Source organism: Neopelma chrysocephalum, unplaced genomic scaffold, assembly GCF_003984885.1.
Source record: "Neopelma chrysocephalum unplaced genomic scaffold, ASM398488v2 Primary Assembly neopelma1_138, whole genome shotgun sequence".
Taxonomy (NCBI): domain Eukaryota; kingdom Metazoa; phylum Chordata; class Aves; order Passeriformes; family Pipridae; genus Neopelma; species Neopelma chrysocephalum.
This window is the reverse complement of record NW_020897800.1, coordinates 5376427-5398721: the sequence shown is the minus strand read 5'-3', so window position 1 is coordinate 5398721 and position 22295 is coordinate 5376427. Positions and strand designations below refer to the sequence as shown.

Sequence of the window (22295 nt, the reverse complement as noted above, 5' to 3'; positions counted from 1 at the left end):
AGGGAAATAATGAAAGGTGGCTGCATCCAGCTGCTCTGCCTCTCCCTGCTGCTAAAAGGTACCAGGGAACTGCCTGACCTGAATATCTATAAATGGGATGAGCTGAGCAAAGCCCTGGGGCAGCTCTGATGATGCCACTTGCACTCCAGCCAGCTGCTCCATCACAGCAGCTTCCATGCACAGCAGCAGCCCTGAAAAAAACAAATCACATCTGGTTTTTCCTCCCATCAGCAAAAAAAAACCCCAAAACAAAACCAAAACACCCCTGTTAGAGCTCAGCGTGTGGAAAGGAGCAAAGAACTGGGTACCAGAGAGATGATTCCTGCGATTCCACCCTGGTTACCGACCAGAAACCAGAGCCCTTTCTGGCAGCAAGAGCTCATGAAGAATTTAGAGGTTGGTGTCCAGTGGAATCAGTGGCTGGGTGGCAGAGCAAGCTCTCTCCATACAGAGAAATTGGGTTTTCCCCACCACAACGGATCATGAAGTCCAACTCCTGGCCCTCCCCTGCCCCACCACCCCCTCGGCAGAAGGAAGAGCACTATTATTTATTTTTTTTTCCCCCTATAATCTTTGCAAAACCTTGAGCAGGCTCTGGCAGGAAGGGCTGCCCTTGCACACAAGGTCATTTCAGATGGAGATGATGAAGGAGCAGTGGAGGTGATGGCTCTGGGGCTGGGATCAGGCAGCACACACAGCGTTTGTCTCCACGGAGCCAGCCGGGAAGGGCGAGGACTGGGTTAGTCACTGATTCATTTGGAGCAAGACACCCCTCCCTGCCCCAGGAAAGCTGCAATCCCTTTCCCAGGGGTAAATTCATAGGAAATACATGAAGCTTTCTAAGGACAGTGTGCTTTTTGGACCCGTCTGTCTGGCTACTCCCCTGTCTGGGCTGACATCTGGGGACAGGGATTGTCCTTGGGGTGGAGAAGATGGATACACACAGCCCCTCCTGCCCAAACCCTCCTGGATGCTCGCTGCATCCCAGAGGCGCCCACTCCAGGGTAAAATCCAGCACACTCAAAGGGGTTTATTCAATCAATGTTTTAATGGACTTCAACAGACAACACAGTTTCCATAGCAAAGGATCATCAGCCCCATCTTGTACAAAAACAGAGTTAAAAAACACGAAAGCAACAAAACCTTAAAAAAACAAACAAACAAAAAACCAGTAAAAGGGCTATTCATTAAAAAAATATGATACAAAAGCACCTCTCCCTGCTCACACTTTTCCTGCCTCCTGGAATTTCTTAAACAGGGGCTCATCAGCCCGCAGGGGGAAGGTCAGGGCCCGTTTCTGGTAGAAGGTGGAGTCCATGGCCAGGTTGTCGATGACATCAGCCAGGAGATGGGCTCTCTCCACGGAGCTGCCCGGCGCGTCGTGGCCCACGGCGGTGAAGTGCACGTGCAGGTGGTAGTAGGAGGGCTGGTAGTGCAGGTAGATCCGCAGCTGGGAGCCTGGCACCCCGAACCGCTTCGCTATGGCCTCCTGGGGATGGGAAACACATGGGTCAGGACTGCCAACACCTGGGAATGGACGGAAAGGAGCATTCCTGGATGGCAAGGAAGGCATAGGGAAAGGCAGAAGGGATTTCTGCTTCCTCACTGCACGGCAGAGGGGGAAGTTGCAAAGGGCAGAGCTCTTCCCACCCTCTGAGCCTCAGCAGGGATGGAGTGATGCCTCCAGCTGTCCCACTTTTCTCCCTCCATGACGGGACGTGCTCTCCACTCGTATCATTTTCCCTTCCACCCTTATCGCTCCGGCTCATTCAGAGAGTGACAGGGATCCTGTGACCAGCCGGTGTAATTAAAGCTATAAACAGCACCAGTGAACTCTGGCTCCATGCGCTGCAATCCCCTGACTAATCTCTTAATTAATCTCCCACTTTCCCCAGTGCAATTACTTTCCAAAGTCTAACGCAGTGAAGGAAAGAGAAGCTCCTGCACATCCATCTCCCAAACACACCCTGTGGAAAAACACGTCAGCTGGTGAGGACAGAAGGAGTCGGGGAGGAGGCTGTTGATATGGGGAGGATGGGGAGCTCACTGTTAACAGGAAGGATGGAGCACCCCTAAAGCACCTTCGACATGGCATGACCTGGGGAAGGTGCTGATGGAGAGCAGGGATCGGGGTCTCCAGGCAGAGAGAGCAGCAGAGCCCTGTTTTGTGATATATCATCTCCTGCTTATCGGTCCCCAGGCAGATGCTGTGCCAGAAAATCCTGGCAGTGCCCTGGCAGAGGCAGCTGAGCCCTCCCTGGCCAGGACAGTGGTGTGGGACCAGCCTCAGGCTCACCTTCCCTTCCTGCAGGACGTTCCTCAGCAGCGGGAGGTGCTCGGCCGTGAGGTCCCGCAGAGACTTGATCTCCCGGCGGTGCACGACAGCCACCAGGTACAGGTCATCCAGCTGCAGAGACAGAGGGGGAGGCAGGGGACACAGAGAGAGCAGATGGAGGCAGCAGCACTTTGAACCTGACACACCATCTATGGCTTCCCAGGCTCTGTTATACAGGGATACCTGTGTTATACAGGGGTACCTGCCCTCGTGTTCAACCCACAGCCAGGCTGGGCTGAATCGCCCCATATGGGATGTGCTCACCCACAAACCCACTACACCTCAAAACATTTCTGGACAAACTGGGGTTTGTCCAGGAATAAGCAGAAGAGAACAGCCTCATCCCAACCAACAAACAGCGGGATGACAAATGCCTTCTCAGCTCTGGAGGCAGATGGAGTGATCAGCTCTTCCACACCATGAGCTCGGTGCTGCTCCTGCACATTCACATCATCTCCCTGAGCACCTCAAAAACGCTGTCCCTGTGGCACTGAGGCTGGAGACCTGGTGCAGGTGCCCACCCAGCTATGTGGGGGTCACCAAGGTGCCTGGGGTCTGCCAGCACCCCCTGCATACACTCCATGGCCTTCTCAGAGGTTCATCTCCCTGCTCAGACGAGGATTTATAGTGAACCACAGAGGCCAAAATTGCCACTGTAGATTTTTCCCAGTGAAAAGCTTCCCACTTTTCCACTGTGCAAACAGCTGGCCACTCTCCAGTCACAGCAGTTCTATAAATAACAATTTTCAAGACTAATTGGTCACTGTACAACCCCAGGGCAGTGAAATATGCCCGTTCAGCAGCTCTCAGCCAGACCTTTGGCACCTCCTGGAGCTCTTATCACATTCAGTGTTTAACAAGACATAAAGTTGTGGATCATTACGCTTTAAAAACATAAAAATCCCAGTCTCCTTCAGCTCAGTTAGTGACTTTCTAATACAAACAATAAAGGGTTTGGGTGTGTGAGACCCAGCAGATCTCTTCAGCACTGTGAGAAACCCACGTGGCTGTTTGGAAACAGATGCATGTGCCAAAGGATGCTCTCAGGACCCTCCACGGGGCTGTTCCCTCTGATTCCCAGGCACAGCTCCAGAAAAAGACAGTGTATCAGGTCGTGCTCTTTGGCTCCAGGCTGGCTGGTGGGAGGGAAAGCAAACAGCTCCTCTCCTTAGAACAACATCTGCATGTTGCTGTTTGAAACAAATAAGCCTGTTGCTAAAAAGGCCCGGAATGATGTCATGCCAGGCATCGCTTCAGGCAACGCCTCGGGCCTCCTGTGGGTTTGAAACCAACTCAAAAGTTGTAGAGGGGAAAAAAAAATACAAAAAAATTAAATAAAAACAAAACCAAAAAACCCAATGATAACAAAAACTCCAAGAAACCACCTCCAACCACTACTGAGGCTGGGCAGCAGGAGCTGAGGCAGCGCCCAGAAGGTTGAGGCCAGCAGATTTCACAGCACGAGGGAGAAATTTTCCTCCCATCCATCAGCCTAAAATAATTCCAGGTGAATTTGCAGGATTTGAGGGCCAGGTGCGAGTGTGAGGCAATGCTGCTGACAGGACTCGTGAGGGAGGGTTTGGAGAGTCTTGCTGGGAGCTGTGTCTGCTTCCCTGACTCCACTCGGCAGCCTCACCAGCGGGTGGGATGCAGCGGGAGGAACCAGTGCTCCAGGGAGGAACCAGGGCTCCAGGGAGGAACCAGGGCTCCAGGGAGGAACCAGGGCTCCAGGGAGGAACCAGGGCTCCAGGGAGGAACCAGGGCTCCAGGGAGGAACCAGTGCTCCTGGGCAGCCCCAGGGCTGGCAGGATCAGCTCTGGCTCAGGGTCACCCACAGCCAAGAGAAAATTCCTTGGCTCAAAGGCAAAGCTGACAGCCCTTCCTGGGATGCTGGCTGGCCTGCCTGGGAACCAGACCAGCAAAGGGCCCAGATCACTCCAGGGATGACCAGGGTGCAGACAGCAACTCAGCAGTCAGGGAGAAATCCAGAAGATCCTGTTCAACATTCCAAGAGGCGACAGGAGCATGGGGAAGCCTTCCCTAAGGACAAATCCTACCACTGAGGTGCTCCCTGACCATGCCAGCTGGGAGAGGTGGATGCAGCAGGTCTCTAGGGGAAGCTGAAGCACAAATTTTAGCCCAATCCTGATGTGAATTGTAAAGCTTGGTTGCAGCAAGTAAGGATTTCCACCAGATTGCTCACAGCTGGGAAAGGGACAGCATGCTGCATGTTTTAGGGTCCCCAAATACTGCCCCCCTGGAAGGGCACTGAACAGGGCACAGTGGCACAGCCCAAAAGCCTGACTTGTTGCAAAGTCCCTCCAGGAAGAAGGTAGTGCCTCCTGTGAACAAGTGGAAATTCGAGCTTGGTTACCCCACCACAGCTCAGCAGGGGATTTTTGAAGTAGCTGATGTGCAGGGAATTCACGGGGAGCAGATACCACCCTGCAGTGGTGTCTGTGCTCCCCAAGTCCCTCCCTGAGACAACTCAGCACTGCACCACAAACAGCTGCTCCCCACACAGACACACAGGATGGTGCTGCCCACCATTGCAGGCTTGTGTTCCCATTTTTTTGAGTTTTAGTTTCATTTCTAAGCCTTAATCATATGGGAACTTTCCCTGCCTGCCACCTGCAGAAGCAGATGAGGATCAGAAACACAAAGGGGACTTTTTTTTTGATGCCACCAACTTCCCTGGGGAAGGTGGGGAGAGGGGAGGTGTCTGGAGTTTCATCTCCCCAAAAGTACAGCATGAAAGGGAGCTGGAGCACATGGAAATACTTCTCGATTTAGGATTACTGCCTGGGCTTAAAAGTCATTTTCACAAAGTGGCCACTCCCAGGAGGGGTGAAGAAGCTGCTCAGCAGCCAAGGACCATCTACTTATAGCTGTGGAGGAGAGTTAATTGCAGCAGCCAAAGGATAACATTCTTGCACCTAAAGTCAAGTCTTGCAAAAAAAACCCCAGAGAAGCTCAGCAGGAATAAATATGCAGTTGAAAAAAACATCTCAACATCTGGGCTGATACAGGAGAGGAAGTGAACCCAATAAATACATGCCAGCAGCAGTGAGAACAGCCTGGGTTCTGCAGCATCCACAGTCGGCACAAGTGTGAACACAAGGACACAGGCACCCACTGAAACTCTCATCAGGGTGCTGTTTGTAGCCTGAAAATGGACATTTCTTCAGGATAACCTTCAGACAGGCAGCATTAGAGGAGCAAACCAACCTGGTTTTGATTCCACTTTAAATCTGGAACTAGAACAAAGCCATTGGAAGGATCTGGGTTTTCATGGACGATTCTATCGGCCTCAGCTTTCTTCTCCAGGATATTATACACCCACTGAAAGAGAAACATATGATTTATAAACCAGCAGAGAATATAAACCCCAACATCTCAGGTGCATTTAGCCCAAGCTCATGGATTACTGCACACTCCCTGCAACTAGAATATAAAAAAACCCCAACTCCAACAGCCTGATTTTTAGGATGACCAAATAATTATCCATAAAACCCTCCAACAACCAACAAACTACAGGATATTATGAGCACTTCAGTGAAAAGCAGTGGAACTCAGCTCTCGTGGGGCTCAGCACACACCACTTGCAGCACCGTGGAGCTGTTTACACTTTTTTACCCCCCAAGCTGCACCAAAATCTTTACAACAGGTTCTGGGAAGGGAACTTGGCTGATTTTGTTCCCTGTCCAAAGAGGAAGGCGCAGATTGCTCCCAAGCCTGAGCTGGATGCAGCCCTGGCTGCTGGCAGCTCCCGGGGTGGGACACAAAAGGCCTGTGTTTTTTGGGCAGTGCACATGTCTTGGCTCCCTGGCTGATTAGGAAACAGCTCACCACTCTTCTTCTTCCATACTTATAGTTCCAGCCTCCAGACTTCTGTAAGCCCTGCTCTGGTTAATCCCCCCATGCTCCTCCTGCAAAGCAAAGCACCATTCAGAAAGAGTTTTGGAAATGGAAGAGACCAGGGATCAGGAACAGAGTAAGACCAGAGAAAAGCATCTTTGCGCTCCCTGGTTCCCAGCCTGAGCTCCAGCATCCTTCTTTACACCCCCAAAATGCACATTATGCTCTAGCTTAAGCCCTAGCTTAAGTACTGTCCAGGGAGTCCCCAGCCATACCCCCAGAAGTAACGTAGGGTAGCAGGAAATTGCTGGAGCTTGGAAGCTGAAAATGTTTGGAAACATCATTTTCCCCACCCAAATATGGGTATGGAACATCCTGGTTGCCCCAGGTGGGTAGGGGAGGTGCAGCCAGTCTCACAAACACGCTGGTGGGTGCTGTGCACACCAGACACTTTAGGGGAACTCCATCCAGAGTTTAATTAATCTAATCAAAACTTAGGATCACTGTGAACTGGAGGGAGAAAGCAACCTCTCCTCCCCTGATCTGGGTTTTTTTTGCTTAAATTTCTGGCCTTTTCTTCTCAGCAACAACATTTTAGAGATTAGATTCTCCCAGTGATTCTGGAAAGCACGGCACAAGCTCGCTGTGCTCCGTGACCCTGGGAGGAAAGCTCAGCAGGAAGCTCAGCAGGAAATGGAAGTGTGGTCTTTGTTGGGGTTTTTGTGCCTGCTCTGATCACAAGTGCCAAGCTATCAGTGCCCTAAATAAGCTCACTGATCAGATGAGCTGCATTTTAAACCCAAGGCTGCCTCGTGATGGGGCAGGTCCCCAGCTGACTGACTGCTCCTGCTGCTCCCAGCACAAGCCCAGCGAGGAGAACACATGTCCAGGGACTTGCACCACAATAAAACCATTATCCTGAAAGCATCCACGCTCTGCATCCTCCAGCAGGAAACACAGAGGGCTCTGTGGTCCCCTGGTACTTCTGTTACCCTTCACATTTTCCTTTCCACTCGGCAAAACCAGTTGGATAAAGACAAGGAGCAGCATTATCAAACCCCAGAGGTCAAGGACTGACTGTGCTGACCATGATTCCTCAGCAGATGTTCCTGATGGTCACCAGGAATGTTTCCATGTACAGAAATCAGCTCACAAGCACTTGGTGGAAGAGGCAGAGTGAGAGTTCAAGCCATTCCTGAGGGCAGCTGCTACACCAGGAAACTCAACAGCTTTGGGAGCAAAAGCATAGATAAAACATCCTACAGGCTGTGACCAGGTGGAAACACACCCTTGCCTTTCTCCAGCTAATAAATGCTGCAGTTTAATGCAGCAGGAAAGAGGGGGGGGTGGTATCCAAGGCCCCCTCATTGGTTTTGGGGACTTATTTTTAATGGATAGCCTCAGCAATCCCAGGATTTGTTTTATTCCCCCTTCTGCACAGGCTGGCACAAATTGGTCCCTAGAGACTTGTGTTCCTTTGGTCCCTAAAGGAGAAAGATAGGGAGGGGAATGGTCAAAAAGGATAGAAACAGGGGAAAAGTCTGGGTCTCCCTGGGGCAAGGAGAACACTAAAAGTAACAGTTTCACCACACAGAACATGGACCGAATATGAATGGCAGGAGCTGCAGCCAAAGCCCGAGGAGTGAGTTCTGATGCAGGAATCTAAGAGCAATCTGTGCCTTTCCATTTCCACAACACCCCAGAGACTCCTGACAAGCCCAGAGAACAGCACCAACGCCCAGGGAGCCACCCTTGGAAAGGAGGAGTGCCTCAGCTTTTCTCCAGAAACCCTGGGAAAGGCAACTCGGAGTACAGGTCCAAGGCAAATGTTTTTCTGCAAAGACGGAAAAGGATGTCCCAGCCAGCCAGAGGAGAGGGGGCAGCACCACAGAGCTGACAACACAACCAGAAGGGAGATGGGGTAGGGCACTCCCAGTTCTTCAGCCTGGGTTCTGGAGGAGACTTTTGACAGCCCAGAGCATTGGAGACCAAAGACCTCTCTCTGCAGGGGCAGGTGGTGGTTTCCATACCTGGATGCTGAAGCTCTGGGACTGGATGAAGGGCAGGGTTATGTTCTGGTAATCCTCCCAGCTCTCCCGGATGAGGTGCACTTCGTGCCGGAGGTACTTCTGGATGTGTTTCTCCGTGGCAGGGTACACCACTGTGGCCTTGATCTCTAGGAACAAACATGGGGACTAAGTTACTGACTCACATTTGCCTCCTTCAGTCCCCAATAAATCTGTTTTCCCCTTCAATAAATGCCACACTAAGACATTTTGAAGAGACACCAGTAAAACAGCGTGAGGGAAAATGGACGTGGAAAGCAAACAACTGCTTTAACCTCCTGCACTGCCGCTGCTTTTCTGGAGGGAGGAAGAGCCAACAACACAGCCAGGGCCTGTCTTTCCAGTCCAGGTGGAGGAGTTTGCTGTCTGGAAGGGTTTTCCCACACTTGTTCTTTCAGGCCTATCAGCAACATCAGGGCAGAGCTGGAGCTCCCAGGGCAGGGTTTATGTGCAGACAACAACCAGGATGGAACACAACCCCAGGGACAGGGATGCTGCATCCTCATACTCAAATCCAAAGCTCACGGGATGCACCCAGCAAATTTCTCCAGCCACAAACCCAGAGGAGCTCCAAGGAGCAGCTCCTTCCCAGAGCTCTCAGGGTGCTTGGCCTCGAGGCTCAGGTGCAGGAGGCAATGAGGTCAAGGGCACAGGGACAGATCCAGAGCAAATAACGTGGGCTGATGGGTCAACACAGTGCAGGATGAGCCGAGGGAAGAGGGCTGAGTGACCCCCTGCCCACAAAGAGCATTTCCCCATTTATTGTGACAGAAAGAAAACATTTTCTGTTTGCCTTAAGATTAGAACTTTGCTGTCTAATTTCTGTGGCATTAAACAGGTTGCAAGTGTTCACCTTGTTGACCTGGCAGCTCTGACGTTGGCAGCAGTAAATCCTACCCACAAGGGGTAAAACCCTCGGCAAACATCCCTCTTTGGCCAAGATTGGATGCGTGATACAGAGCCTGACACAACTCAAGGTGCTCCAAGGGCATGGGAGTGCCTCTGCCTCCCCAGCTAACACAGAGCTGCCCTAAACATCAATGCAAGGAGGAGAGAAGCCCTGTGAGCCCAGGCAAACCCTGGGCAGCCTGGACTGAACTGAGGCACACGGCTGGGGCACTATGAACGCTACAGTCTGTGCCCAGGGTCTGCCGTGGAAACCCATGACCAAAGCCATGCCTCGTGCTTTATGTATGTTTATATGCTAGCCAGACACTGAATATAAACACCTATTTGTTCCTAGAGCCAGGATTTAGGGTGGTTTGAGCCTTTTTTAGTTTTCTGGTTTCTGTTTTTTTAAGGTTGGTGCTGTACAAGCCCAGAGACTCTGCCTTTTCATTCCATGCCAAACCCAGCTTAATGAAATCCACAGGAAAATGCTGGTAACATGAAATATGAAAATGCAAACCACAAGGGCAGTCTGGTCTGATTCCCACCATACACATGTTCAAACAAGGCTGTTTTCCAGGACTCTATTAGCACTTCTAGCAGGATGATGTAATACCAAAGAAAAAAAGACAAGGCTGTAGCTCTCCTCACTTAAAAAGACCAGCAAAGCACTGGGGAGAAAACAAAAAAGGCAAAAGATAAAATACCACAGCCAGCCTCAGGCAGAAACTTCCACAGTTTAATTTTAGACCCCAAAAGAAGAGCAGGGACTGCAGCAGAAGCCCCTCCATGCTGGGTGGTGATAACCACAGTGCCTGGGGGTGCAGGGGACCCAGAATGGCTTCCCTGGCACCCCCCAGTTTGGGGGGGGGGGGCTGCTCATATTGGGGGAGAGCACTCAGGGCGCTTTAAATCAGAGATCACAGAACTCCTGAACGTGCAGCTGCAGCTGAGCAGATGTTTGCAAGAGGAGAGGGGGGAGAGGCTGCGGTTCACTAATGATCATTTCCCTTCTAAAGGTCTCATCAACCCCAAAATGTCCCAGCAATGCTAATTAGCATCAATCACTGCAGCCAGAGAGGCTGTTTGATACCTGCTCAGAGCCTCAGAGTCCTTAGGAGCTGCACACAGGCAGCCCAGGCTTGGACACAGGAACCATCCACCGCGAGACTGGGCTCGCCCCGGGATCGTTCCAGCGCTGGCGCGCGGCCGCACGCTCCCATTTCCAGGCCTGTTCCTGGCAGCTCCACGTGCACCAGAGCAGCACGTAGGCTGTGGGGCACCCAAAACCTGCCCCGGCCTGGAAACAGAGTAAGGAACCACTGGACAGGTGATGGGGGTTTGTGAGCTGGCAGAAGGGCCAGGGATTGTCTCCGCTCACACCCAAGTCACATCAGTTCCCAAACGCCAGCCCCGGACATCACGGAGCATCTGGGGTTTGTTCTGGAAGTCAGGACCGACCATCAGTTAACTAGAGGTTATAAAAAAAACCAGGAGGTTTAATTGAAGGAACCTGGATGAACAGGAGGTGCAAATACTGCCATGGCAGAGAAAACTGACTGGGCTGTTCACCCTACAAAGGGTGTTTGAGGGCAAACACCACCCTGGGAAACTGCTCAGGAGAAAAGGAGGCTCAGATTGACCAGACACGCACTCTTCTGCTAAAAACAGGAGAGGAAAACGCAGCCCAAGACACAAGAAGAATCAAAACACCAGCTCAGTTTGAGGAACTGAAGGGGAAAAAGAGTTGAAGGCAGCTGTTGCCAGGAGGAAAGGATGAAACATAAGGTAAGAGAGCTCATGCACATAGGAAAGAGCACTCCAAGCTCAATAGTGATGCCTCATCCCCTTTTGGGCCGAAGCTGTCCCCAGGCTCTGCCAAAATTCCCCTCCAGGCCCAGCAGTGAGGAGAGACCTGGTGGTGGCTTCTCCCACCCCACTCAGCAGCACTGACATGGAGCACTGTCAGCCTGTTTTAAACAGATTTAAAGCTCCCAGGGAACCAAGAGAAGCATGCAGGGCAGGCACAACCTGTTTCTGCTTTTGGGCCTGTGGTGTGCTTTTTCCTCCCTATGCTAGCAGGAAGCTGAGTGTTGGTTTATAACGTGCCTAATCAACTTGACCATCAAGTGCAGGAAGTTGCCAAGGCCAGGGAACAACAGAGACGTTTCACTTGGACTCTGACAGGTTTTCTTTGCCAGCCTTGTTCCTGCCACATGCAGCTCTGGGCTGCCTTCCCATTATCAGGTGTCTCCTTGGATGCAGCCCTAAGTAAATATATAATGCTCTAAGCCAATATATATGTGTTGCCTTAAGCCAACACATAGCACACAACCTCCCCCGCCCCTGCTGCATTAGTAGTTTATTTACTTTTAGGATCACAACTGCACAGGGGTCACACGGGAACACCAGAGTCCAACCCAACCCCAGCCAGGTACGACACAGCTTTGCCTCAGAGAGCTGGGGCTCTCCTTAGTGAATGAATGAAAGCCCAAAAGGATAAAGCTGGCAAGAGCTCCCAGTCTCCATGGCCAGCACATGCCAGGGCAAGCAAGGGGCAGTGCCAGTGACTCAGCCAAGGCTGCCTGGGCTCTGGGGCTCATCCCAGGAGGACACGGCGGGTTCAGCTGCAACGGCCACTGCAAAGGGGAAATCTGCAGGTTACCACCCCTGAAAACACAGAGCAAAGCATGGTGATACCTCCCACTGTCCCCCAAACCACCCCCACACTCACACAGCTTCAGGCTCCAGCTTTTGATTTCAGTGTAAATGGGAGGTTTCTTGGCTGGGCAAGCCCCAGAGGCAGCTGGAGCATGGAAACACCAGGAGACAGACCGGCCTTCCCAGTGCAGCTCCTGCAAGTTTCTTCAGCTCCTTGCTGCCCGAAACCAGCCCCTTTTTGGGACAGAGACCGTTTCCTGCATGACTGAAAACTTTCCTTCCACACTCTCCTATTTTTCCCATAATTTCTCCACCCTGTGTTGGAGGGAGGGAGCCAGAGTATCTCCCATTGTGCTGGGTTTTAGATGCTTTTAATAAGCCTGAGCCCCATGTAAAGGCTAAAGGACTGATAAGAGCCCTTACATCACACCAGCATGGCTTTGGTGCTGTGGAACACACAATCCTGCAGCAGCCAGGTAAGAGGAGACTTTTTGCTGGAAACATCAAGCTCTCCTTGCTAAAGGGGTGCGAGGAGCTGGATGTTATCAGGGAACAGGTTGATTGAACCATCTGGCTTTTGCAATCAACCCCTGGCAGCAGGAAAATCTTTGCTGTTATGAAGTCAGCCCTTTGTTTCCCCGCAACGGAAAGGCCCAAGGCTTGGGTTTCCTCCACCACTATCTCTCATCTCTAGGCATAAGCTGCCTCTTAAATCAAGGCAACATCCAGCGAGTGGCCTTAAAATAAGTCGTGCACTTTGGCAGCAGTGCAGCTACAGCAGCTCTGATACCACTACTCCTCACAAACTCGCTCACAAAGTTCCCTCTCCTCACTCTGGGGGTTTGGGTCGCCCTTCAGATGAACTCTGACCATTACTGGCTGGTTTGGAAACGTTATATTCCATTTTAGCTTTGACATATGCAATAAAACCAATGAGCCGAGCAAGACTCATCTGGTGCCGCCTTCACGCCGGTGTGCTCCCAGCCATGAAAAAAATCTCATCTTTCAGCAGCAGCAGAGCGAAATTCATCTTCCCACAGCAAAATCCCTCTTCCCAGGTTGGAGGGGAGTCATTTGCTCAAGTAACATGCTTTGTCTGGCCTCCCCTCCCCTGCCTTCACCACGCAAACAAGCCGTCATTGCACGGGGCCTGCGCGGGCTTGACTGCGCGGAGGGAGCGGCACCAACATTTCAACAAGGACAGGGTGAAGGAAATCTCCACTGTAGGCTGTAAGCAACTCCAGCTGAATGAAGAAACCTCGGGGACTTGGGACCACAGAGGTGGCATTGGGAACTGCACTTGGGAAAAGCAGAGGGTCGGGGGAGGCAGCTCCTCACACCCTCAGTGCACCCGAGGCACAAGTGACTCACCGTCACCATTTCCTCAGTCTCGAGGTTTATTTAACCTTAGAAAGCAAGGGCTGAGTGTGGGGGGGCCCAGCTGCCCAGGGTGCTGTGAAAACACCCAGGGGAATTCCTTTATCCCACAATACCACAACCCAGGACTGTTCCATGAACTGCTCAATGCCAAAAGTTTGAGCTTTTCTACAAAATATTTTACTGTGTCTTGTACCCAGGTGTAAACCTGCAAGGACCAGGAGACAGACCCCTGCATCTCTCTAACCCTGCACCCAGACCCCCTGCAAGGGCTCCCTGGGTCTCCACACAACCACTCACCATCCCAGGTCAGTCAAACCCCAACACCCTCTGCGGCCTCACAGGCAATTTCTCCAGTTCAGGTTTTTAAGCTGCATTCCTCACATCAACCTCGTCCTTGGGCCGTGACTCAGCCCACAAGTGCAATTTCCTTCCCCTCCTGACACACACGGGTGTTTCCCCGGTGCCAGCCCAGCTGCCCTCCAGCCATGTACCCACAGAACACCTGCTGGGTGCTAATGGCTTGGAAGGAAGAAGCCTCCTTGCTCTCAGCTCCACTATGGGGAGCCTGGAGAGCAGCTCCAGCTCCACAGTGCCCTCCTGGTCTCCTGCCCGGGGGTGCTCAGCAAGCAGAGCAATGCCAAGGAGGGGCTGAAAGCAAAGATGCACCACTGGGTAATATTTCTGCAAAAACTTACCTTTTAAAGACGGATTTAAAAGTTCACTAAAGAGATGAAGCTCAGCAGAAAAAAAGCCAGAGGCTTCTTCCTCATTCAAACCTGCAAGAGGGGTTTCACACCTGCCATAAGCCTTAAAGAAAAGAAGGAATTCTACTGTCAGAGTAGTGCTGGAGTTACACAGCGCTGCTGCAAGGAAGGCAAAGGCTGGCAGGGCTGGGCTGCAGAGAGCCCTCGGGATTTCAGGCTTGCAATGCCACCTCGTGGGAATCACTGCAACTCCTGCCGGGCTGGAGCACAGCAGGAGCCCGAGCAGGAGCTTTTCCAGCTGAGGAAGCGCGGCTTTAACATCTTCCCACAACATCCGTGGTGTTACAGTGTTTTCCTGCCACTGAAACCTTTAATTTTGAGACTTCCACCGGACAAGAGGGGCTTTGCACAACTCACGAGCTCCCGAATCCAGACAGTGCCTCCTCCTATGCTGTGGGAACAGAGCTAAAACAGGAATGTTTTTTGGAAGGCACGTCAAATATCCTGAAAATTTAATTTGAGACTGCAACAACGTCTTACTTAAAGGCAATCACTCAGATTAATTTTGCCTCTGTTAAACCTGTTTGGCTGTTATTGTGTTTATGGAAGAGCTGACATGGCATTTATCACTGCACTTCCAGAATTAAAGCACATACCAGCATTCATGTGGAATTAACTGTGGGAGGTGATTCTGCCCCTCTGTGCAGGTGAGACTTCACCTGCAGAGCTGCCTCCAGCTCTGGGACCAACATCAGAAGGATGTGGAGCTGCTGGAGCGAGTCCAGAGGAGGCCATGGAGATGCTCCAAGGGCTGGAGCCCCTCTGCTCTGGAGCCAGGCTGGGAGAGCTGGGGGGGTTCACCTGGAGAAGAGAAGGCTCCAGGGAGAGCTGAGAGCCCCTTCCAGGGCCTAAAGGGGCTCCAGGAGAGCTGGAGAGGGACTGGGGACAAGGGATGGAGGGACAGGACAAGGGAGAATGGCTTCCCACTGCCAGAGGGCAGGGTTAGATGGGATATTGGGAAGAAATTCTTCCCTGAGAGGGTGGTGAGCTCCCAGCACAGGTTGCCCACAGAAGCTGTGGCTGCCCCATCCCTGGAAGTGTCCAAGGCCAGGTTGGACAGGCTTGGAACAACCTGGGATAGTGGAAGGTGTCCCTGGCCATGGCAGGGGGTTGGCATGAGATGAGCTTTAAAATCCCTTCCAACCCAAACCATTCTAAGATTCCATGATTAAACTGAGGTGCCTGGCCTGCCCACAGCCCAGACCTGCTTCCCAGCAGGGGCTGGAGAGCACCACCCATGCAGGACACCTTTCCACCATGACAAGAATCCCTCTCACAGAGTGACAGCCTTCCACTGAAGCTCCCCAATGTGTCCATCTGTCCTTGTCACAGTCTGTTATTAACAGAGTTTGGTAACACACAGATGTGTGAAATCAGCAGGGAGATGGGGCCAATCCCCCCAGCACTCAAGGTTAACCCCTCAAACACAAGCTGCCTGCCCTTACTAGGAGACAAAAACAAAGCCTGTGAGGTGCCAAGCCTGGGATGAGCAGGAGCTGCACGTGCTCTGCAGAGGCTGTTTTCAATTTAAACCTTCTGGGAAGAGACAACTCTTACCTGAGTAACTGACAGCAGTGACAAAAACCCACGGAAAGCCCTGGACCCCCTAAGCCCCCCTGCACCTTTATACCAAGGCACAGAACGAAACAATGGCTGCTCAGCAGCTCATGAACTGAGCCATGTGTCCACAGCCTGGGGAAAAGGGAATGATATGGAACAATATCCAAACCCTGGGAGTAAGACATTTCCTTCAGAGCAACAATGAGCCCCCAGCCTCACCAGCTGGGCCTGCTGTGCTGCTGTCACCAAACCACAGCTGGGGTGGCAGAGCCATATCTGGCAGTACCACTTGTCCGTGTCGCTGCATCCTGGCCTCTGGAGCGGGCAGGAAGCACATCCCAGCATCCCAGCCACTCTTCCCAGGATCCCAGCTGCCCTCCTGGGATCCCAGGGCACTCACCGCTCAGCTCCGGGGGAGGGCTCAGGTAGAATGTGCAGTAAATGTCATTTTGCATCTGCAGCTCTGCCTTCATCGCCTTCTTCAGCAAGTCCGGGACCTTTTCCTCCTGGAAAGGAGTCTTTTCCAGGATGACTACAGCATCTGTCCCCTCTCCAGAGAGGCCAATCCTCTGGAATAAAAAGGGATAAAGCAGTCAGCAATCAGGGATCCAGTGCTGGGTGGGGAGTTTGAGGTCAGGGACCGCACCACACACATCACAGCCCCTCAGTCCAGTCCAGCCCATCCAAAAACAAGAGGCATGTTTGTCCTGAGGCACAGCAGGAATTTGCTCCCATCAGGGAACACAGGTGGTTTCTGGGGGAGCATGGGATGTGGGCAATGACTCAACCCAGGATTCCCACTGACACAGTATCCCTGATTTCATCTTGGATGCTCCCCAGCTGACCGGGCGCAGCCAGAGGGCCAGGAAGAGGGCAGAGACAGGTGTAGGGATTTGCACCATGGACAGGGAGCATGTTTTGGGACAGGGAGCGCTCACTGCTGCCCTGCTCTGAGGAACCACGGCCCTGATCCAGACATGGGCTCAGCAGGGTGGTTTTGGGAGGTGCTGGGTGTGGAACACCCCCCACCTCGAATCTCTCCTGCCTGTACAGGACCCAGGTGAGGCCTCACCACATCACCCAGAGAGAGCAACAGGGCTCACATGGGGCTCCCAACCCCACCAGGCTCACAGGGCAGAGAGAAGGTCTGGGACCAGTTGTTCCCCACTGACCAGCAACCCACTGTCCTGAGACTGGGATGCATATTTCCAGAAGCCAGGAGTTGAGGCACCCGCACGGTTCCCACACCACAGCCAAGGCTCTCTGACCATAAAGCTTCTGGACTTAAAACAGATTTCCCTGTAATGGCACACAATGGACACGTCTATACTATTTACAGCCCCAGAGCCAGCATCTCGCAATTCAACACCACTTCACCCGGCAGGCACAAAAAACCTGCTCGGACCCAAAAGCAAGTTACACCAATAAGAAAGAATATCCCGAGGCCTGCAATAACGGGCAGCAACCACCTCCTGCCCCAGCTCGGCTGGATTTGGGATGGGATGGTCGGAGGGTCCCCGAGGGCTGGACCCGCCGGGGGGCGTGGCCTCGAGGGAGGGGCGTGGCTTTCACAGCGCGCGCCGCAGGTGGGCGGGGCCGAGCCCTCACCGCGGAACATGGCGGCGGCCTCAACCGCCCCCCCCCGAACCCCACCCCGCCGCCGGTACCTCCGCGTGTAGGAACATGGCCTTGTCCCGCGCCGACTCCCGCAGGACGCGCCGCACCCGCAGGTCCGACAGCGAGAAGGCGGCGGCGGCCCCGCCATTCTCATTCTCGCCCTCCTCCTCCGCCCGCTTCCTCTTCAACTGAGGGGTCTCCGCCATGGCGCGCGCGCGCGCAAGTGCGCATGCGCGGCGCCTCGGGCCCCGCGACCTAAGAGCGCCCCTTGGCGGGCCGGAGGTCTCACGCGCCCCTCCCCCACCCCCCGGCTCCTTCTCCCACAAAACCCACGAACCGGGGATGGACACAAAAATAAAAAAATCAGGAAAACCAGAAGAATTTAAAACTTCTGCATTTTCGTAGTCCCGACGATCCCGTGCAACGTCTACCCCGCCTTGTCCTGCCCGCAGCCCAGCGGGTGCCATGTCAGCTCAGTGGGGGTCCCGGGGGTGTCAGAGCCCCTCAGGACAGGGAACACCAGCACCATAAGGAGCTCTGGAGATCCCCAGACCCACCCGATGTCAGAGCTTAGTGTTTGCGTGATGGATGCCCCTGTCCCCGCCAGGGGGGTTTCAGCCACTGGATGGAGATCACACCACCAGCCCACTGTCCCCCACGGAGGTGAGGAACTTCCCATTCTTTCTTCCCAGGTCTGCTCAGAGTGGCTCAGCGTGGTGGGTCCATTGGGATGTGGCTGCATCCAGACCTGGAGGTGACAGCTCCGTGATATCCATGGGGATGCATCAGCCTGCTCCCAGCACTACTCCATCCCACTCGTGGAGCTCCGGCACAGCTCCTGAAGGTCTGCAAAGCAGATAAGCCCCATTAGCAACCAATTAACCTAAAAATCAACTCTTTAAATAAACTTATGGCATCTGGTCACTTCCCATGGTCCTTATCCCAACAGACTGATGTCTGACCAGCATCCCAGTGGATACTCACAGCGCAGGACGGTGTCCCTGATCTGCCTGAAGCTGTTCTCCTTCAGTGCCATGGAGATGTAGTAGATGTTCCGCAGCTCCTTGGGGTACTCCCTGCGATCCACGCCCCTCAGCACCGGGATGGTGCGCCCGTTGGCCATGGGGGCCTCGGCCAGCGCCTGGTGCATCTGGAACTGGCACCAGGGGTCCCTCAGGAAGGCGGGGGTGATGAGCAGGACCCAGCAGTGGCTGCCCCGCACGGCGTCACACAGCTCCGTGCCCAGCGCGCTGCCCACCGCTGCATCCCGCAGCTGCAGGAAGCAGCGCAGGCTCTCGGGCTGCCCCTCCAGGTAGGACACCAGCTCCTCCACCAGCTCCAGGTCCTCCTCGCTGTGGCACACGCACACATCATAGCTCTTGCCCCACCGGGGGCTGTCCGAGGCGCTGATGTCCGGCGCCGGCACGGGCGACAGCGGGATGGAGCTGGTGGCCGAGGAGCTGAAGCTCTTGGCAGAGGAGGAAGAGGAGGAGGAAGGTGAGGACGAAGTGGAGTGGCTGGAGTTGAGGCTGCTCTCCACCGAGCTGGGCTTGGGCTTGTGCAGGAGCCGCCTAAACCAGCCTGTGGAGTGAGACTGCAGTGAGGTCTGGGGGGCTCAGCACCCCGTGGGCTTCCCAAGCACAGCATGGCCAGATCAGCAGGATGCCTCCAGGTGGGAAGGGCTGGGCAGGATCTCACTCTGACCCCCCAAAACCACCCTGGTCCCAAAACCTCGGCTGCCACTAACACCTGGAGGCTGTCACATCACAGAGGGGATGGACCCAGAGGGTTTATTCCCACACTCACCAGCCATAGCGGGCAGCACCCTGCTCAGCTGCCGGTAGCCAGTGGGAATCCTCTCCTGGGAGCAGAAAAGAGGGATAAAAACAAATATGAGGAAAGCAGGAACGGTTCTGTGGTGGGTCTCAGCCCCAGGAGCTCAGCAGGGTCTGTTCCAGGGATGTAGAGCTCTGGGGTGTTCTCAAGCAGCCCCAAAATCACCCCCAGCAGGGTTTTCCACATCTGCCTTCCCAAAATTTGCTGTGAAGGAGTGTTTGCCTGTGCTGGAGATACACACCTGCAGCAAGCGAGGCCAAGAACCAGCGGGCAGGAGAGACCCTCATTCCTGGCAGCGGGGAAAGGATCCTGTGGAAGGGAGAAGGATCAGCAGGGATCACCAGGGATGGACTGGCTGCTGGCAAACCAGAGACAGTGTGGGTGATGCCCAGAGCTGTGCATCCTTAGTGTCATCTGCCATTCCTGCCTGTTCCTGCCAGGTCCTGCCATCCCATACCCTGGCATTGTGCTCCTGGCACCGTTTGAGGTGCCCAGACCCTCCCTGAGGGCACCCAGGAGCAGCAACGTGGGAAACAGCTGCTGTTTCCCACTGCTGGCATCATCCCTCCTAAAACTATACACCCCAAGTCACACTGAAGCCTTTCCCCGACTCCAAGAACAGCACAGGACCTGGAAAATGCGGCAGGACCCCGGCACACCCAGGGAAACCACAGTGCCCCAGTGTATCTGGAACAATGAGCATGGACAGTGAATGGTGTGGGGAAGTTTGGGAGATACCCACCTGGAATGCAGGGGTCTGGCACCACAGCAGGGAAGGGGGATGCATCAGCCCCTGGGTTCGTCGAGAAAAAAGATCTGGGATTACCTAGGTGGGAAAAGAGGGATAGAATGCAGTGTGTTCACTCTGGAGTCCAATGGGATCCACAGTGAATGGCAAGGCTGATCCATCCTTACAGCTTCCACATCCAGAAGTGCTTCCCAATGAAACTGCCTTGAGGTGGAAGGGAGGACAGGGGCGGCCACCAGCTTCCCAGGGACAGAGTGGAGGAGCTGCCCCGTCCCTCCAGTGCCCACTCCCCAGAGTGCCCCCGCCTGGTAGCAGCTCCAGCCTCGGCCGGGGCATGTGAAAGCGGGCAGGGGAAGTGAGCTGGGACCGCGGGGAGGGGAAGCCAGGCCTCCCCAGGGCCTCCCTCCCACATCCGCCACTGCCCTCACTGCCTGTGCGTCGCTGTGCCCAGCCCTCCCGGCACCCGGACCCGCCCACTCCCTGCTTCCATGTCTGCCACTCCCGCTTATTTAAGAGTTAAATTTACCAGACAAAGCATTTTTTTCCCCCAGAAATCCTCCCTGTATCACTCCTTTCCCAGGTCACATCCGCCCGTTGCTGCTGGTGGCAGCCACTGCCTTCATCCCCTCATCACCCTCAACCCCTCCAACGCCCAGCGGTTCCTCCTCCATGCCCTGGGGGAGACGGGCTCCAGGTGAGTCTTGGTGCCACCTCCCAGGGATTTGGGGGGGGGGTCTCAAGGGCCTGCATGCCCACCCAGCTCCCTGACAGGATGTTCCTGGCGTGGGGCTGCCCAGATGCGTTCCCCATGTCTCCTACACTGCGGGACAACGTGGTGACCTCTGAGGTGGACACTAAACCCTCCGCCCACCATGCCTGAGCTGGTGGCTGGGGGTGATCCAGGAGGTCTCACACACCCCCTGTGACACCAGGAGGTGGGTGACTGGAGGTCCAGCCCCAGTGCTGAGCCTTTCCCACCTCACCCTGAATGACAGCAAAGCTCCCCTGACCTACAAGCACCTGCAGAGGCTCCTGCTATCCCTGGGACCCCTGGAGAAGACAGCCCTGGCACTCACACAGGAGCATCTCCACAGTGAGCATGGGGAGGTCCTGAGCATGAAGATGGGTCAGCATCTCCCACTGTTCACCTGAAGCAGTGATGGCCATCACACCCTCACTGCACACAGAACTGCAACTGCAATTTTGGGGCCCCCACCCTGGAGGAGCTGGGCCAGGGCCCCACCAAGGTGGGTCCTCACCCCAGCACAGAGAATCATGGAATCCCAAAATGGTTTGGGTTCAAAGGGATTTAAAGCTCATCTCATTCCACCCCCCTGCCACGGGCAGGGACACCTTCCACTTAGACCAGGTTGCTCCACGTCCCATCCAACCCAGCCTGGGAGACAGCAGCACTCACTTGACTCAATATGTTAATGGAGAGGATGGTCAGTGCCCATCACACACATTTCAGGGCTGCTTCACCTGCCCCCACCCCAAAATATGACCCCAGTGCCCGTCCATCTGCTTGCAGGTCAACTGGGATGACAAACCCCCACACCTCCGTGCCTGGAGGCAAGTATTTCCCTCAGGGATAAACCCCAAGTTCTCTGACCTCCCCGAGGTCACTGCTCGTCCCCTTGTGACCCATTTCCCATTAATCCCTGCCCTGACACTGCTGCCAACGCCCCAAAAACCAACTCCCTGCCCGAGGACACGGCCCAGAGGAGGGCGAGTCACCTGCCCGTGTGAGTCACCTCACCTGGAACCCCCTCGAGCTGCCCCAGAGGGAAATCTGAGCGAGGGTGAACCCACAAACCCGAGTCCCCACGGGCAGCACCTCCACCCCCATCAGCGATAACATAACTACTCTTAAAGGAGTAATTAAGAGCAATTAAGCAGGCACGGCTCGATCCACAGCGTGCCTGGACCCACCAGCACCACGCTGAAATCCCCGCAGCACGAATTTCAGGTAGGTCATCACTGGGAGCCCGCGTTTTGCGAGATTACCTGTGAAATTAGGAAATGGTGAGGACAGAGTGCTGCAAGACAGGGTCAAAAAAAGGTGTTCGGGTGAGAAAATAAAGCCGATTTCCCCCCTAAAGAGACGATCAACGTGCTTTCACTTATGGCGCCAACACAAAGGGATGCGCAGCTATGCAGAAGCCAAAGAACAGCTTTTCTCCCTGGAAGCTACAAATACACCCAAATTCCGACACAGAGATGCCTGAAGGCATCGTAGCGGCCACCCAGGGCCGGGCACCACCTGTACCTCACAGGGCTGGAGACGCTGTCGCGCAGACACGAACGCAGGCGGCGGCAGGTGGCAAAAGGGGTAACAGGGCACGGGGGCACCGCCAGGCTTACAACAGCTGTCCCAGGCAGAGGGGTCTAAGTCGCGATGCCAGACCCGGCCCCTCACACCGCCACGCGTCCACCACCACCTCACAGCCCACGAGTGCATCACGCATGCGCCCGCGTATTTTATAGCTCGCGAAGCCTCGCGAGAACAGCCGCCGTGTTTCCCACGCCGGATCCCGCCTCTTCCGCTGGGAGCCAATGGGAGGGCGGGGCGAGAGGGGGCG

General features: G+C 54.3%; 2 protein-coding genes across 2 annotated transcripts; both read right to left on the bottom strand.

The window, feature by feature from the left end:
- Positions 1-1029: 1029 nt before the first annotated feature.
- Positions 1030-17623, bottom strand: DCPS (decapping enzyme, scavenger). The gene is made up of 6 exons (XM_027699398.1): positions 17180-17623; positions 15913-16081; positions 8224-8369; positions 5564-5677; positions 2297-2407; positions 1030-1489 (listed from the first exon to the last, which is right to left on the bottom strand). The coding sequence occupies exons 1-6, from the start codon at positions 17594-17596 to the stop codon at positions 1223-1225; spliced, it is 1224 nt and encodes a 407-aa protein (XP_027555199.1). The 5' UTR covers positions 17597-17623; the 3' UTR covers positions 1030-1222.
- On the bottom strand, positions 17509-22182 carry TIRAP (TIR domain containing adaptor protein). The gene is made up of 6 exons (XM_027699400.1): positions 21983-22182; positions 19708-19791; positions 19207-19274; positions 18936-18990; positions 18114-18710; positions 17509-17975 (listed from the first exon to the last, which is right to left on the bottom strand). The coding sequence occupies exons 4-6, from the start codon at positions 18940-18942 to the stop codon at positions 17932-17934; spliced, it is 648 nt and encodes a 215-aa protein (XP_027555201.1). The 5' UTR covers positions 18943-18990; positions 19207-19274; positions 19708-19791; positions 21983-22182; the 3' UTR covers positions 17509-17931.
- Positions 22183-22295: the final 113 nt, after the last annotated feature.